This window comes from Lepisma saccharinum, chromosome 3, assembly GCF_977018435.1.
Source record: "Lepisma saccharinum chromosome 3, izLepSacc3.1, whole genome shotgun sequence".
NCBI lineage: Eukaryota > Metazoa > Arthropoda > Insecta > Zygentoma > Lepismatidae > Lepisma > Lepisma saccharinum.
In genome coordinates, this window is record NC_139231.1 from 74,526,264 (window position 1) to 74,541,637 (window position 15,374).

A 15,374-nucleotide genomic window follows, 5' to 3' on the forward strand; every position below is an offset into this window, starting at 1 on the left:
TGTTAGTTTAGAAAATATATATTTATTTTAAAAATCGAGAACGAGACAAGAGTTGTATAGGCGAGGGCGAGACAGACAGATTTGGTGTTTGAGTCTTTGATACTTACACTACACACTATTCAGACATACCAACAAAGCGAATACCGTGTGTGCTTGATCATTTATAAATTGGTCATAGTATGTTTCCTTTATCATAATTTCAAACATTTCCGCAATGCAATTACATGTATCTGTGTCATATGTTCCTTGCGAACCTTCTTAACGTCAGGAGCGTTGTCTAGCGTCTGTTGTCCATCTACTACACATATACACACGCGCGCGCACGCATATACATACATATGAATCATCAGTAAACTGTGTTCCCTGACATAAGTTACTTTATACAGGAAGTCCTTTATATCTCACAGACAGATTGCTTCCCTTAGGAAACTCAGAGTTATCATACACAAGATCCCAAAGTTCCAATCTTCTGAAAATTAAAACTGACAATACTGATTTTTTTAGTAACTCTTTTACTGTATCAGTGGTTAGGGACTGGAATGCACTTTCACATGAAATGAGAAAATCAATTTCCATAGGTATCTTCAAAAGAAGATTAAGAGAAAGTTTTATGGAGTATTTTTTTTTTGTTTTTGTCAAATTAATACATGTTTAATAAATATTTGTAGTGGCCTGTTATGTATATAAACCTATGTATGAGGGTGTGTACATGTATATATATGTTTTATGTATTTCTTTGAATTACGTATTTTTACCGCTGTTGGTTTGACGTATATGTGTGATCGTTATTTTCAATGTTTATATATGAATCAATTTATGAATATGTTCTATATTATGAACTTTTGTATGTGGTTGAGTGTAAAAAAAGGCATGAGCCTTAATCTCCACCACAAATAAGTAAGAGAGAAATAAATAAATAAATAGGTCTACCTTCCGACGACGTTACATTTTGATCTTAGCTACAAAGCCGAGAATAGATGTCGCATGGATGGGGTTGGGGGCGATATAAAGTTTTCACCCTGAGCGAGGTGGGATTTTTCGCACCGCCTTACTTTTTAAATCCCCCAATAAGAAATATAAACATGGCCATGTTCTATATTTACGGTTTTAACGACGAGAAGTAATAGCCATATTTGTAAAATACTTTTAAGTGTTACTGTTAAATAACGCGTTTATTGTTAGTATGTGCTTATTTAATATCTACACAATAACACTGCATGATTTTGCTATATACTTGTTGTTTTGATTGAGCATTATAGTATGTATAAATCATGTTACGAAGAAGAAGTAGTCTCTTGTTGATTACAATAGAGTTAGTTTCGTATTCCTCGGGCGCCATGTTGTACGCATGTTGAAAGTTGATTAAACCTCGTTTATGTTTTATGTACAGAAGTATTTTTTTTCCGTCTATCCGTGTTTTCACGTGTACCTAAGCATTCCACAATCACTCGGGAACGTTTCACTTATTTTGTTATGCGGCAGTAACTTCAATTAATTCTCAGCGGACAGAAAATAGTATGCCTCGTTGTTCACCTCACAATTGACAGAACTTGACCAGTGGGTCCGGACCTTCCCCCAAAAGACTTAACAAGTACTAAAATTAAGTAATGAAAATATTAGCATTTCTTGCATAATCGATGGTTATTAATTTCCTCTGAACTTTTTAGAAAGCAAGGATTATATTGTCTATCATACGGCTTTGAATAAGATTTATGTACACTACTACTCAAAATAATATGCATAAAATATTAATCAGAAACTTACTTTCTCCAACTACATGTAACATCATTTTTGTTATTCGATAAATATTCAATTATTCATCTATTTGACATTAATTTCATTGTCAGGGCACTTGTTTTTATGTAAATTATTCCGATCTTAACTACAGGTACGCATATAATTAGGAAAGAATAAAAATGTCTTAAGTTTTGATAAGCAAGTTCGCTTCTCAGTCTTTTTAAACAAATTAATATTAAAAAAATCCGTTGCTCAACAGCCCATGAAGGCCTAGGCGTACCTACCGACTGCTGGTCTCCCTCCCACGCTTTCCTTCGTCACCCCTAAGCGTGGAGATCTTCAACCAGTATTGGAATAGCCGGGGGGTCGGCCCGACGTATCCCCAGCCGGTATAGTAGGTCTCCGTGACCGAATTACGCTCACTCACTCGGAGCTCCCCAATTTCCTCACGATGGTGGGTTGCCACCGGCCCTATACGTAGGCCGAATAAATTCGACCAGAGCCGGATTCGAACCTACGCCGTCCCGCAGCGAACGATCTCAAGACGAGTGAAGGCCTTAAACCAGCGCTATTATATCTCTATTCTTTTCTTATACAGTCTTTTTACCTATTCGTGTAATAATAATATAATATTAATTTATGTATTGTAATTAGTAGATGCGGGACGGCGTAGGTTTGAATCCGGCTCTGGTCGGAATTTATTCGACCTACGTATAGGGCCGGTGGCAACCCACCATCGTGAGGAAATTGGGGAGCTCCGAATGAGTGAGCGGTAACCCGGTCGAGAAGACCTACAACGGCTGGGGGTTCGACGGGCTGACCACCCGTCACCCCAATACTGATCTAAGATCTCCACGCTATACTAGGTGACGGAGGAACAGTGTTGGAGGGAGACCAGCAGTCGGTAGGTAAGCCAAGGCTCTCAAGGGCTGTCGCGCTGTGGGTTATTAATTAGTAGATATTAATTTGATTCATTTAAACATTATTATTATTATTACTATTATTATTATTCCTGAGGCACTTGGTACGGACCCCCTCTCCGAAACATATTTCTAGACACGTGCCTGGCTGTAACGGAAGACTGAACAATTTTGAATTTATACTTACCTACGAAATTTATCCCATTCAAACCATGGTGGCAGTTCCAGCGGATTCCCACAATCTCCTGGTAGATTGGCGCTTTCTTTCAGTACATATTGCAGTTGGCAGTCAACAGCTAGTGACATCTCGCGGCATTTCTTCGGACTATCTTCACCTGCAAGGAAAAAAAATCTGGTATGTTATATAGTTCAGACACTTGTTGATAGATGGCACTGTAGTGACTCTGTAGTCAAAGATTTTCTTAGGTTTGTTTATACTCTAAATTCTGACAAACAGAATCACCAACAGAATAAAGAGTACACAGTACAGTAGACAATATCTTCGATAATATAACCGTTAATAGCGTAATCCGGTCACGGAGACCTACTATAACGGCTGGCGATACGTTGGGCTGTCGGACTATTCCAATACTGGTTGAAGATCTCCACGCTTAGCGGTGACGAAGGAAAGCGTGGGAGGGAGACCGGCAGTCGGTAGGTACGCCTAGGCCCTTCATGGACTGTTGCGCAACGGATTATTATTATTATTAATAATAATAATTATTCTGTAGAATCTCAAGTTTCTCTGACCAAGACTTCCAGTTTATTAAAGTAAACGAATGAAAATCGAAAACAGGCATCACAATTAAAATTAAGGTTTCTTTCACCCACAAACAGCAATAAGAATATTAGAAAATTTGTTAACGCACTAAAATTACAAACACGAGATTTTATAAATACTTGTATGGCGATGTACACGTAAAAGAAAATTTATTGATAGGATTAGATAATAATTCAATAAATATTTTCCGATTTTAAGAAACACAAGTCTACAAAGAAACAAATTGCCTCTGGATAACTAAGAAGATTTAAAATATCAGCAAATTGAAACGATCATTACATAAACAGTACAAACAAAAAAACAACCCTACCCTTAAAGATAATTACAACTAATCAACAAAAAATACTTTAAAAAGCACTTAACGAATGGAAAGGTGGATAACATGAATGCTGGAGGTGGCAACCCTATTAGGGTCTAATTATGTATATATATTCAGTTTCCTCCTGGTAACAGTTATTCCAAAAAATCTTATAATCCTAAATTCCTCAACGAGATTCAACAAGTTTTTAATTCACAGAATTCATCAAGCATTTTGGAATGTGTCAACTGTTGGTGTACTAAATGAATGGGTTGTGCAATCTAGAACAGATTATGTTTTAAACATTTTTGGATTTTAAATTGTAATTGATTCTACTGTAAATATGCTATCTTCTGAACGTCCAAGGAATATCTCAAATTATGCACTTATTATTGTACACGTGAAGATACTATTGTTTCGTTTCCTTATGCATCGAAACACCTTCCCAACGGTTCCTGGTTCGAGTCCCGGTGGAGACACATAGTGGTTGTAATGCCTCTTTTAACTGTAGGTTCATCCCGAAAGCCTCTGTGTTTATACTGTAAACTAATGTTCCTTCATTGCAAGATTGACAGCTATGAAAAGGTACAGTTAGCCGCGTGCAAATTTTAAAATTAGGTTAAGAAGAACAAAATAAATTTAGTTACTCAGTGAAGACTTTTTCAAATACCTTGAACCAATAGTGGCAACTTCTAATAAATTACCTATGTTTTATGTTATCATTTTATCCATAATTGAATTGTAATAATTTGCGACAGCTCTCAATTAAATTTGTACCACACACACACATAACCTCACCTGCCTCCTCTGTTCGTGAAGCCCTTGACTGTGGAAGAAGAACACGTGGAAGTATTGTCGCAGCACCAGTACACTGAGTTGTGTGGCATTTTTGCCAATAGATAGACGAACAGCAATGCGAGAGATAAACATTTGCACAAGAGCGAGGAGTGAAGCGTGTACAAACGGCGAGCATATTGAGAGAATCCTCAGTCTCTCTTTTTGGTCAAGTGCTTCCACCAATCGTAAACCAAAGAAAATTAGAGGGTTTACCTAACGTCCTACTGACCTTATGTCTTTGGAAGAGGTGAACTAGAAAAACAAAAGATGCTTTCAATAACTTTCCTCTCATATAAGCAACTGTTTGTGCAGAAGATGAAATCCATGGCCGCCTACAGGATGGATCACGCGGGACTTTGGGATTCAGTAAGGTCGGGAAGTCAAAATTCATGACGCAACCAAGACACGACAGATAATTGATTCACCTTTTACGCAGCCATCTTGGGTGCAGCGTATATAGCGGACGTCGCAGGAAATTTTGACTTCTTTGCGTGGCCGAGTTTCGATTGTTAGCTTGTGCTCGATTATGAAGGGAGAGAGTTCCGTTAAAGGGAGAAAGGAGATATGTACTTTCACTCTTTAACAACGGAACATAAATATGTCGTTCCAAGATTCAATGTACTGTCTGATGTTCTAAAAGTATAGGCATTTTGATTACCTTGTAGACCAGCCCAGTAGATAGACATTTTGGCGCCCTAGATAGGATTGTGAATCAATTAGATGCCATATACGCATTTCTCGATATCCCGTTCGTTCGTATGTTCTAGCCAATAATCGAATTCAATCGATGATCTCTATCTCTATATATAACAAATCCCCAAGGAATATCCATTGCGCATACACATTTTCTCGTTGACATCTGTAGATGTATCCTTTAGAGATCCTAATCGGACTCCTCAATGGCGTAATAGAAACTTCATCACCTTGTAATCAAGGGCTCCGTGTTCGATACTCGGTAAAGGCACAAAATTATTCATGTCCTACTTTAAACTGTAGGTCAAGCCATGATTAGCTTGTGTGTGTATATAGTAGGCTTAAAGCAAGAACTGTTTCACATCTATGTTTCTTAATATCGATGGCCTTTTTTTTCGGCTATCTAATAGAGCATATGCTTAGAACTTATATAAGTACTGACAATGCATAATATATACTGCGTAGGCGGATCTGAGTGGTGGAGTGGTTATCACAGTGCGCTATGAAGCCAGGAATCCCGGCCTGGGCATGAGTGTTCTTTTTGAGTTTTTCTTCATCAATTTCTTCATATCCCTTATCCTCCAAATCAAAGAATCAATAAATATAGCCTACTGCGTAATTCAAACACATATCGACATCTAATCGTTATATTTATAGGTGTCTTATCTTGTTTCAATTTAATATACAAATACCACAAAACAACTATAACAGTATTTTTTATTATTATTATTATAGTAAGTTCGATATAGGGCCGGTGGCAACCCACCATCGTGAGGAAATTGGGGAGCTCCGAGTGAGTGAGCGTAATCCGGTCGCGAAGTCCTACAACGGCTGAGGGTTGGTCGGGCTGACCACCCGTCCCCCTAATCTGGCTGCAGATCTCCACGCCGGCCTAATATTGGGCTGTAGCGCTATAGGATTACTATTCATAGTAATCCAGCTGGTAATGTCAAGCTTGAAGTCCGCGATTCAAGGATCCAGGGTCAATGTTCCACTTCTTTGTACGTAATCTAGCTCATGTGCCCGACGGAAGTTAGGTGAAAGTTTTGTTTTCGCGTCATTTCCAAGGAACTTTCAGACGTCTGAAATCCACCAAGGCCATTTGCGTCTAAGAAGTTGTTTGCTAGCCCACCATACTTGTGACATCCATATAACAAGTTCAAAAGTGGTTCAACTCTGCTCTCAAGGAATCTGCACAAGTTGCATTATGTTGTAAACTACCCGTGGTGCAGGAAGGGAAGAGGGTATAGTACCCTAGAAAAGCCATGTTCTACGTTTCAAAAGTTTGTCTGATAAGTGCATATAGTTAAAGTTGATTAAGTAGATTTGGTTAAGGTAAAGTGTTTTTCTCGAATAACATGTTCCCTAAATTCAAGTTGTTCCCATGTGAGGACAGGTGTATTTTGAAAAATTGCAGTTTTCAAATGTGCGTAGGGTTTTGTGTTTTGTGCAGATTTCGCAAATTTAATAAAACTCCAAAATGTAAGAGGTGATTTCTGAATTCTCCTCTTTGAGAGGGGAACAAGGAAGACAGGGATTTTATTTCAATGGCTTTCTTGTAGAGATCCTGTAGCAGCACTACTTGTAATTATTAGCCCCTGTATAATTATTACTGCAAATTATGTTATTCAAATGTATTTATATTTGTAAAATATTGTTGACATTAATTTTCGAGGGGATAGTTCTTGACTCCCCTCCCCGTTGCTTCCCTTCTGGACGCTCGTGTTGAGTTCGGGTCTGTAAAAGAGATGAGGTAATTCAAATTTTATACAAGACAATATGCACTGGCTAATTTGCCACACGAACATATTTAAAACTACATATGGTATAAAATTATAAATGGATATGAAGAAATAGAATGCTTTAAGATAAATTCACAACAGACAGCCTGGTTTTATTTTAGGGACATAGGTGATGTGTTGCTCTTCTCTCTCCTCTTGTCATTACATCTGAAGGTATATCTTATAGAAGACATATACCTGAGGGGCTGCAAGAACTATCTTTGATTCTATGTGCAAACATTTCTAAGTTCGTTGGAGATAATGTCAAAGGGGAGTGGGGGAATCGCCCTATAAATTGTGTTAATCGCTCATATTTATGCGAGATGACTATCAACAGAAAAATTGAATACTCTTTCGCTCATATACAACTACAAAATGAGAGAATATAAATTAATACATTATGCTCACACTTCCATTGTTTATTTACTTTCTCTAAAGGCCCTTCTAGGGCTGTCGAGCCACGGATTATTATTATTATTATTATTATTATTATTATAATGGATATCCTTTGCAAAATGATTTAGGTTGGTTTTGAGCTGTCACTGCCTCCGCTTCTTCCTCAGTCACTCTTCATGCAGAGTTGCCCCCTTCCCCTCCCCCCGCCCCCAGTTTTGGCACCCAATCGCCGCTACTGATCACGCATATAATTAGGAAAGAATAAAACTGCCTTAAGTTTTGATAAGCAACTTCACTTCTCAGTCTTTTTAAACAAACAATACTTTGTAGATAAGTATAGCTTCTATACAGACCATAATGACTGATATTTGTGTCCCAGTTCAGTTGTTTTCGCTCATATATGGACTAAAATCTGAGGTCTAAAATGTGTATCTAAGGATTTTCGAGGGTACTTCTTTAACCTACCCCCTTCCTTTTCACTCAGTCCATGTTTCTGCGCCACTGAGTATAATAATTTATCGCTCCGAGGATATTTTGGATGAAGTTATCTCCCGATGCCAGCCTACTAAAATATGCCCCTGTTCCATTCTGCCCATTTATGTTACATTTTTGGTGTGTATTGTTGTCACCCACTCTTTTCAAAACACTCGATAGAGGTCAGTGGCAGCACGTGTCCAGCTTGGCTTTCACTGGAGATCACGGTGCTCTAAGTAGAATGACGTGACGCTATGTGCTGTGACGTCACAAGATTGCTCTCATCACGCACCAATCAAATGACACCTGAAGGTCAAGGATGGGAAGGAATGATTTTTTTGTGTGCATCTCTTGTATTCCGTCCGACGCTGCAATACAAGCGAGGTTAACTGTTGCTTCATAGTTGCGCATATGAGACAGTTCGTGAACTCGGATACAATAGTGGTTTGTATTCATGTTGATAAATTGTTAGTTTATTTTAAATTGTCGAATTTCTGTTCATAGGCGCAACTACAATTTTTGTCTGGGGGCAAGTACCAATCCAGTATCAAGTACTTTTGTAAAAATCAAACACTACGCTTCCACGTAGTTCCTTTTTAATAGGGCATTTATTTTTGTAGATTTTTGAGGAAAAGTTTTCTCCAAAAGAATTAATAATTTTCTTATCCGGTGGAGAATTCGATGTTGGCCCAGCGTTGTGAGGATTCGGGAGCTACATGAAAAAGATAAGTGGCCATCTAAAGTCTAAAAGTCAGTAAACAGGCGATGGAATGTGTATGTGTGTCGTGATTCCTGTATGATACATAAGTACACAGACACACACATTCAATACGGAGACAATTTAATAAAAGTCGGTGTATTAAATATTGGAAAAACACCACTCTGTAACTATGTTTGAAACATATCTGAACAAGCAAATTACTCATCCGATCGTAATAGGCATGCGTCATTTCAGGTTGAAGGGGAAACTATTTAGACCTGAATCAGAACTGAAATTCTCCACTTTGTTACAAGTACGGAACAACGCTCTCTCCATGTTAACAGGCGAAGCTTTCAGGCGATTATGATAAGAGCTGAATGATTCCACGGCAGGACTTCCCTGAAGTTGCTACATAGTGAAAGCGGCAGAACAACTGTCCTTGCGCACGACCGACCATTCATTCCTCAAGATCTTAAACCAACAGAAAATATTTTGAAAGGTTACAAAATCGATTGTTGTACAGCTCTGATCGTATTTGCAGGGAATACATGAACATGACAAAAACAGTATGTGCAAAATCGCTTCACTGTTTAATTGCTTGTTCGTGGTGATCTAGTCGGTAAGGTGTCTGACTGCCACGCAGAAGTAGGGTTCGATTCCCGGGCTGGGTGATCTAAGGTCGGAAATTTACGGACTTGTCCCCGCATAAAGTGGCTCCGTGGCCCACCCAGCTTCAAATCAATGGGGGGTAAAGGTGGCCGGAGCGTGGTGCTGATCATATCATTTCCAAAATGGCCGAGATCGAGAATGTGTGTGGCCATACCCCCACATCAGCTAAATGTGCCTTCATGTCACGGTACTACATGCAACTTTACTTTTACTTAAGTGAAATGTGATAGCCTCGCTTGTACATTCCAGAGCAGAGAAAGGAGCAGTCAGTGTTGGATCCAGCCGCCTTCCTCCGGGGGTTAGCAGTTATTAAAACGGACGATAATTTGAATTCGTTCATTATTTTGACTTTAAATTATAAAGATGACTGTAACAGAGCTTATTATTACGAGAGGGCCAGGAAAAGAACGAATGAAAAAAAGCCAAAGTGAACGTGGTTGTTGCCACATTTCATAGATATTTCCCAGGTTATTGAAATTTTCGGGGGGAGGGGCTTTTCCCACGGGACATCGCCTGAATCCATCACTGCGAGTAGTTCATCCGTTTGGCATACATAAGAAGATTTCAGATCAGATTCATTTATGACAGAGCAAGAAGCACACATACAGGAGGATATGGGGGACAAGGAGTAGACTGAAGTAGAAAGTGGTAGAAAGAGAGAACTAAGAGAAAGAAGACCGAAAGGGGGAAACAGAAGAAGAAGAAGACATGGAATGTCAATTGGGCATTATCCATAGCCTAGTATTTCTACTATTTACATGAATTCTAACACTACGTTTCGAGAGAGCACCTCTTCTATTGTTTTCAGTTGGTCATTCCTTTTTGACGTCAGCATGATATCCGGTACTAGAATTGATATCCGTCCAAGGTTGGGGGGGGCAAGGCTCCCCCTGCCACCCCCCTGTGATTGCGCCACTGGTGGCCGTACACTAAAGAGGAGCGAAAACCACTACAAGTGACGTAATTTCAAGAATCTTTTTAAGAACATGCCCACTGCAAATACATTTGTTTCCTGTTCATTGTATGGTGCAGAGTGGTACACAAAGTCCTTAGTTCCGCTATTGCACACTCAAGGTTTCGGCTTGTCAACATGTCTGTTCTTGGGAAAGGAAGATCTTGTAAAGCAGAGACGACGCCAAGCAGTGGCGTGCCCAGGATTTTCGAAAGGGAGGGGTTATGTGTAGTTTTTCATGTAGTCAGTTCTCATTTTGCCATATTTTCCTGCCTTCGACGTTCTTTTTTTTTTTTTTTAGAAATGGTGGACCAAATGGGGGGGGGGGGTTATAACCCCCACCAACCTCCCCTTGGACACGCCACTGACGCCAAGGGTTGGTCAGAATGAGCCGTGGCTCAACGAGAAATATGATGGAACCTTTACTTGTTTCAATGGTGTAATAACGATATGAATATCACACTATCCTTTGAAGATATAGCTGATCCAACTCTTCTACAGTCATCCAGTGGCGCACAGACATCAAAATGTCTGACGCCGCCACTGCTGTAAAGTGATTCTCGGGCTGGCCCTGTGCTTTGACTCAAAAAGATCTTGCAAACTATCTTTCTTTCTTTATGGGTTTCCCTTTTTTATTTCGCTTTTCTCTTTCGCTCTTTCTATCTCACTCTATCACTATCTCGCCTCTCCCTCTCTTTCTTTATTTCTTCTTCTCTCTATCTTTAATCTTTCTATCTTTCTCGTCTTCTTTTCCTCTTTCCCTCTTTTCTTCTTGCGTTCTATATCTCATATTTCCCTTTCTCCTTCCCTCTCTGTTATTTTTATCTCTGTATCTTATCTCGATTTTCTCTTTATCTTCTTCTACTTTCTATCCCCCCCTCTATCGCTCACCCTTTCCCTCGTTTTATCTCACTATATTCGTCACCCTTCCCTGTCGTGTATGTCACCTTTTCTCTCTGTTCCTCGTTTTCTTCCCCACTCTGTGTTTTCTCTCATCATTTGATTTTGTAAGCGAAATTAATTACAAAATATAAATATATTAAATCCTCACGAATGTGTTTCAAATTTGTATTTACAAAAATTACTAACATTTTGAATCTCCATCCAACTTGTAAGGTATTCTCTACTATCACAAGCGTCCTTTGGATAATTCCGAAATGTGTATGAAGTAATTGAAGAGTGATGGTTCATGCTATGCTCCCTTAACAATTCAAAGGTTATAATACAACGGCTTTGACTTGTTTAAGTCCACTTTTTGCACAGATAGGCTAATCTGGACTGGACCTACAGTTTAAAGTGGGATGCCATGTGCCGCCACCGAGTATCGAATCCAGAACCCCTTAATTACAAGGCGACGCGTTAAAACTACGCCATCGGGGAGGCCCTACATTTGAGTTATGCTGTAATTTTGTAGTATGAATGGTAAATTTTTTAGCATGTCATGTAATCCAATTATATGTAATTTCGGGCAACAATGAACATTCTGCTATTTTATAGCGATTGATAAAGGTTATTTCCCTAATTTTAGGCGTTCCGATACAACATTTGCTGGTTGTTTCAATTACATACCCCCTGCAGAACATGAAGACAAACAAGAACCAATCAACAATTAATGTCATTTTCGAATTCATCAGCCTGAAATCTACAAAAAATATTATTTTGTTTCTGGAAAAATTGCAATGTAGAGCAGTGCACTTCGTCAAAATATCCGAATGGGCTGGTAAGTCCAGGCCTGACTACATATCGCGCCCTTGATGGTGGTTTCCGCACCCTTAGCGCCGACTATGAGTTCAATGCAGCTACTTGATGTGGAATATCACTCTCCTTTCGGCCTTGATGTTTGAACTTCAGAAGACTTATGGTGGTCTTTTATCAAGTCGAGACAAAACTCGGTAGCCGTTACACTGTGTGAATAACAACACTTCACCAGGAACAAAGCATGGTTGAATGCAAATGTGAAAGTGTTTCCAATCGCTCGATCAACCTTCTTGTCACGTTTGACACGTCGTTATAATAGACAGCGTGCAAGAATTAAATTGGGTTTTAGAGTCTATCAGATACTTTAAACGATTTGCTACCTACAAGTTTTAAACGATTGACCACCCAAATTACTATTCTCTATTCGCTGTGAGAACGAAGTCGATGTAAAGAAGAGTATGTGGCGTGTGAGAAATCCTATTGGTTGTTCGAATGGAAGCTGTGCAGGAATCTTGCGCATATAAATATAGTGCACGAGATAAAACCACACCATTCAACGTATGTGTTGTATTGGAGTTGTGGGATTCTTTACGAGCTGCACAACTATAACTAAGATATTCATGGGCAAAATAACACCAGAAATAACACATACGAAAGAAACTATTTATCGTAAGTCACATGGTTTGGCTTATATTAACTTCGTTCTTACAGTAGGTGGAGGAAAGTGACGATTTTCCTGGATTCTATAGCGATTTTGTAACATGTCGAAGCTTCATTTACTGCTTGACTGTCATATGCTCCTGCCATATCCATATTCTGAAGAATAAGATTATTATAACTTTAATTATGCTACTTTTCTCGTAGATGCGAGAATGTGTGATGAATTTTCGTTGTAAACCTTAATCTTAAGAAACAAACATTCTAGAATCTTTTGCAACTTTGCGAGAGCGTGCAATATGCATCACAGAAAAATGCCAGAAGCCCCAAATGAATTAGTAATCCTTTGCCTTCGAGGTAGACTTGCCAATAAGACATGTTCATCAGGTTAATGGTATACCTTTAGTGACTCTAGTTTACATTCTAGTAGAATGTAGTATATTGCAATGAACTACTATTCGTCTCCAAAATTTGTGTTTATAGTTCTGGCAGTATCTGACATTTCTAATGTTCATGTGGATAAATTGGCGAACACGACTAACTCACCAGCCAGTGACGTCACAATCGTAAATACATTTCATTCGCCAGGCCTGATGGACCAACCTTTATGTATTAACCTTGTTCACGCTCGTACATCTGGCAACAAAACACGGTGTTGCCATGTCAACCGTGCTGTCATCTGTTGTCGTAGAGCTACTACAAAACTGACTTCAGTACTGCCTAAATAGAATTCTATTGTCTATTTCTCCTCGTGCTCTTTTCTATTTCCTCTTTTTTACTCCCCATTTTTATTCTATAGCGTCCAATTAAAACATTTTACTCCATATCTACTACAATTTTTCTTAACCTTTGACTATAGCTGGAGTATCAGTAGGAAGAAGTAAGACAAAAGCGTAACACAATAATGCTCGGATGAACATGAAAGTAAGAGTTGTTCTTTTCTAAGAAAAAATCTTCAAGGAAGACGTTACACTCCCTTGACTTGCATTACAGCGGGACGACTTACTCCCTTTCTGCATGGAGCACACTTGTAAATTAAAAGTAAGCCTAAATCGACAAACTACTTAAATCTAAAGACAAACTATTTGCCATGGCTATCAAAGTAATTGGGGTAGAACAGCACAGTAGAGTACATACTATATCGCGCCGTAGTTGAATGAAGGTGAACGATGTTATCCGAAGAACTCCGAATACATCGCCTTTAGTACAAAAGCACTCAAATCAAAATAAAATAAAAACGTCATGGGTTGCGTAAGTATAAAGATCCACTATTAAGAATCGAGACGCGTCTGCATCGAGCCGTGAGCAAACGAAAATTTAATTTTTTTAAAAAAACACGCTTAAATTGTTTGTATGTTTTTGTTACCATACATATACGTAGATACAGATACATGTATTTTTATAGATAGGCTTTTTCTAGTAAACGGTTCTGTAAAATATTTGAACAGTTTGATTAAAGCAAATAAAAAAAATATTTGTAAATATATTTTTTTGTTTCTGATATTGTACACAATATGAACCTACTATGGAAATGTTTGTTGAGTGTGTTAATGAATCTTTAATAAATTTCAGTAACTTTTCTTCGAATGAAAATGAAACATTTTGGATGTACTTATAACATAACATAACCCACAGCGCTACAGCCCTTGGAGGGCCTTGGCTTACCTACCGACTGCTGGTCTCCCTCCCACACTGTTCCTCCGTGGAGGTCTTAGACCAGTATTGGGCTGACCGGTGATCAGCCCGACGAACCCCCAGCCGTTGTTGTAGGTCTTCTCGACCGGTTACGCTCACTCACTCAGAGCTTCCCAATTTCCTCACGATAGGGTAGCCACCGGCCCTATACGTAGGCCGAATAAATTCCGACCAGAGCCGGAATTTCGCCGTCCCGCAGCGAACGATCTCAAGACGAGTGAACGCCTTAATCCGCTCGGCTACGGAGGAGGACTGGATGTACTTATAATTGTAACTTAAAATATTTGTTATAGTCTATGTAGCTGAATTTTGGCAATTTTTATACTGATAGTTTCCAAAATATCAGCTGCCATGTTTATTTACAGTTTAATGATAATGACACTATCTATAGTGTAACATGGTTAGTATTTTGTATATTTTTCTACATCCAAAATGTTTCATTTTCATTAGAAGAAAAGTTAATGAAATTTATTAAAGTTTCATTAACACACTCAACAAACATTTCCATAGTAGGTTCATATTATGTACAGTATCAGAAACAGAAAAAATATATTTACAAACCTTTTTTATTTGCTTTAATTAAGCGGTTCAAATATTTTACAGGGTCGTTTACTAGAATACAATACTACCCAATTGACACCCAGAATTTGGTGAAATTCCACATTCTTTAAATCAAGTTGGATTATGATTTAAATCAAAGTTTAAATTAAGATTTAAATCAGATGATTTTTTTTTAAAAAGAAATCACTGATTTAAATCACTTTAAATAAATAATTTATAGAATAATGTACATAATGATTTTGTAGATATCATAATCACTTTTGGTGACAGTACATTAATCTCGCAATAATTTCATTAGGCTCTAAGAAAGAAAATATACCAAACATTTTTATTTATGAGATTAATGTACTTTCACCAAAAGTGATTCTGATATCTACAAAATCATTATGTACATTATTCTATAAATTATTTATTTAAAGTGATTTAAATCAGTGATTTCTTTTTTTTTTAAAAAATCATCTGATTTAAATCTTAAGTTAAACCGTGATTTAAATCAATCCAACTTGATTTAAAGACATAAACTTG

General features: G+C 38.2%; 1 protein-coding gene across 1 annotated transcript in view; it reads right to left on the reverse strand.

Annotated features, from left to right (window-relative positions):
* The window catches only part of LOC145985149 (uncharacterized), a 40,480-nt gene that overhangs the window by 9,603 nt on the left and 15,503 nt on the right, over nt 1-15,374 (reverse strand). The window contains exon 2 of the mRNA XM_083118814.1: nt 2,845-2,992. Within this exon, the coding sequence (XP_082974940.1) occupies nt 2,845-2,992 (148 nt within the window). The remainder of the gene's footprint in view (nt 1-2,844; nt 2,993-15,374) is intronic.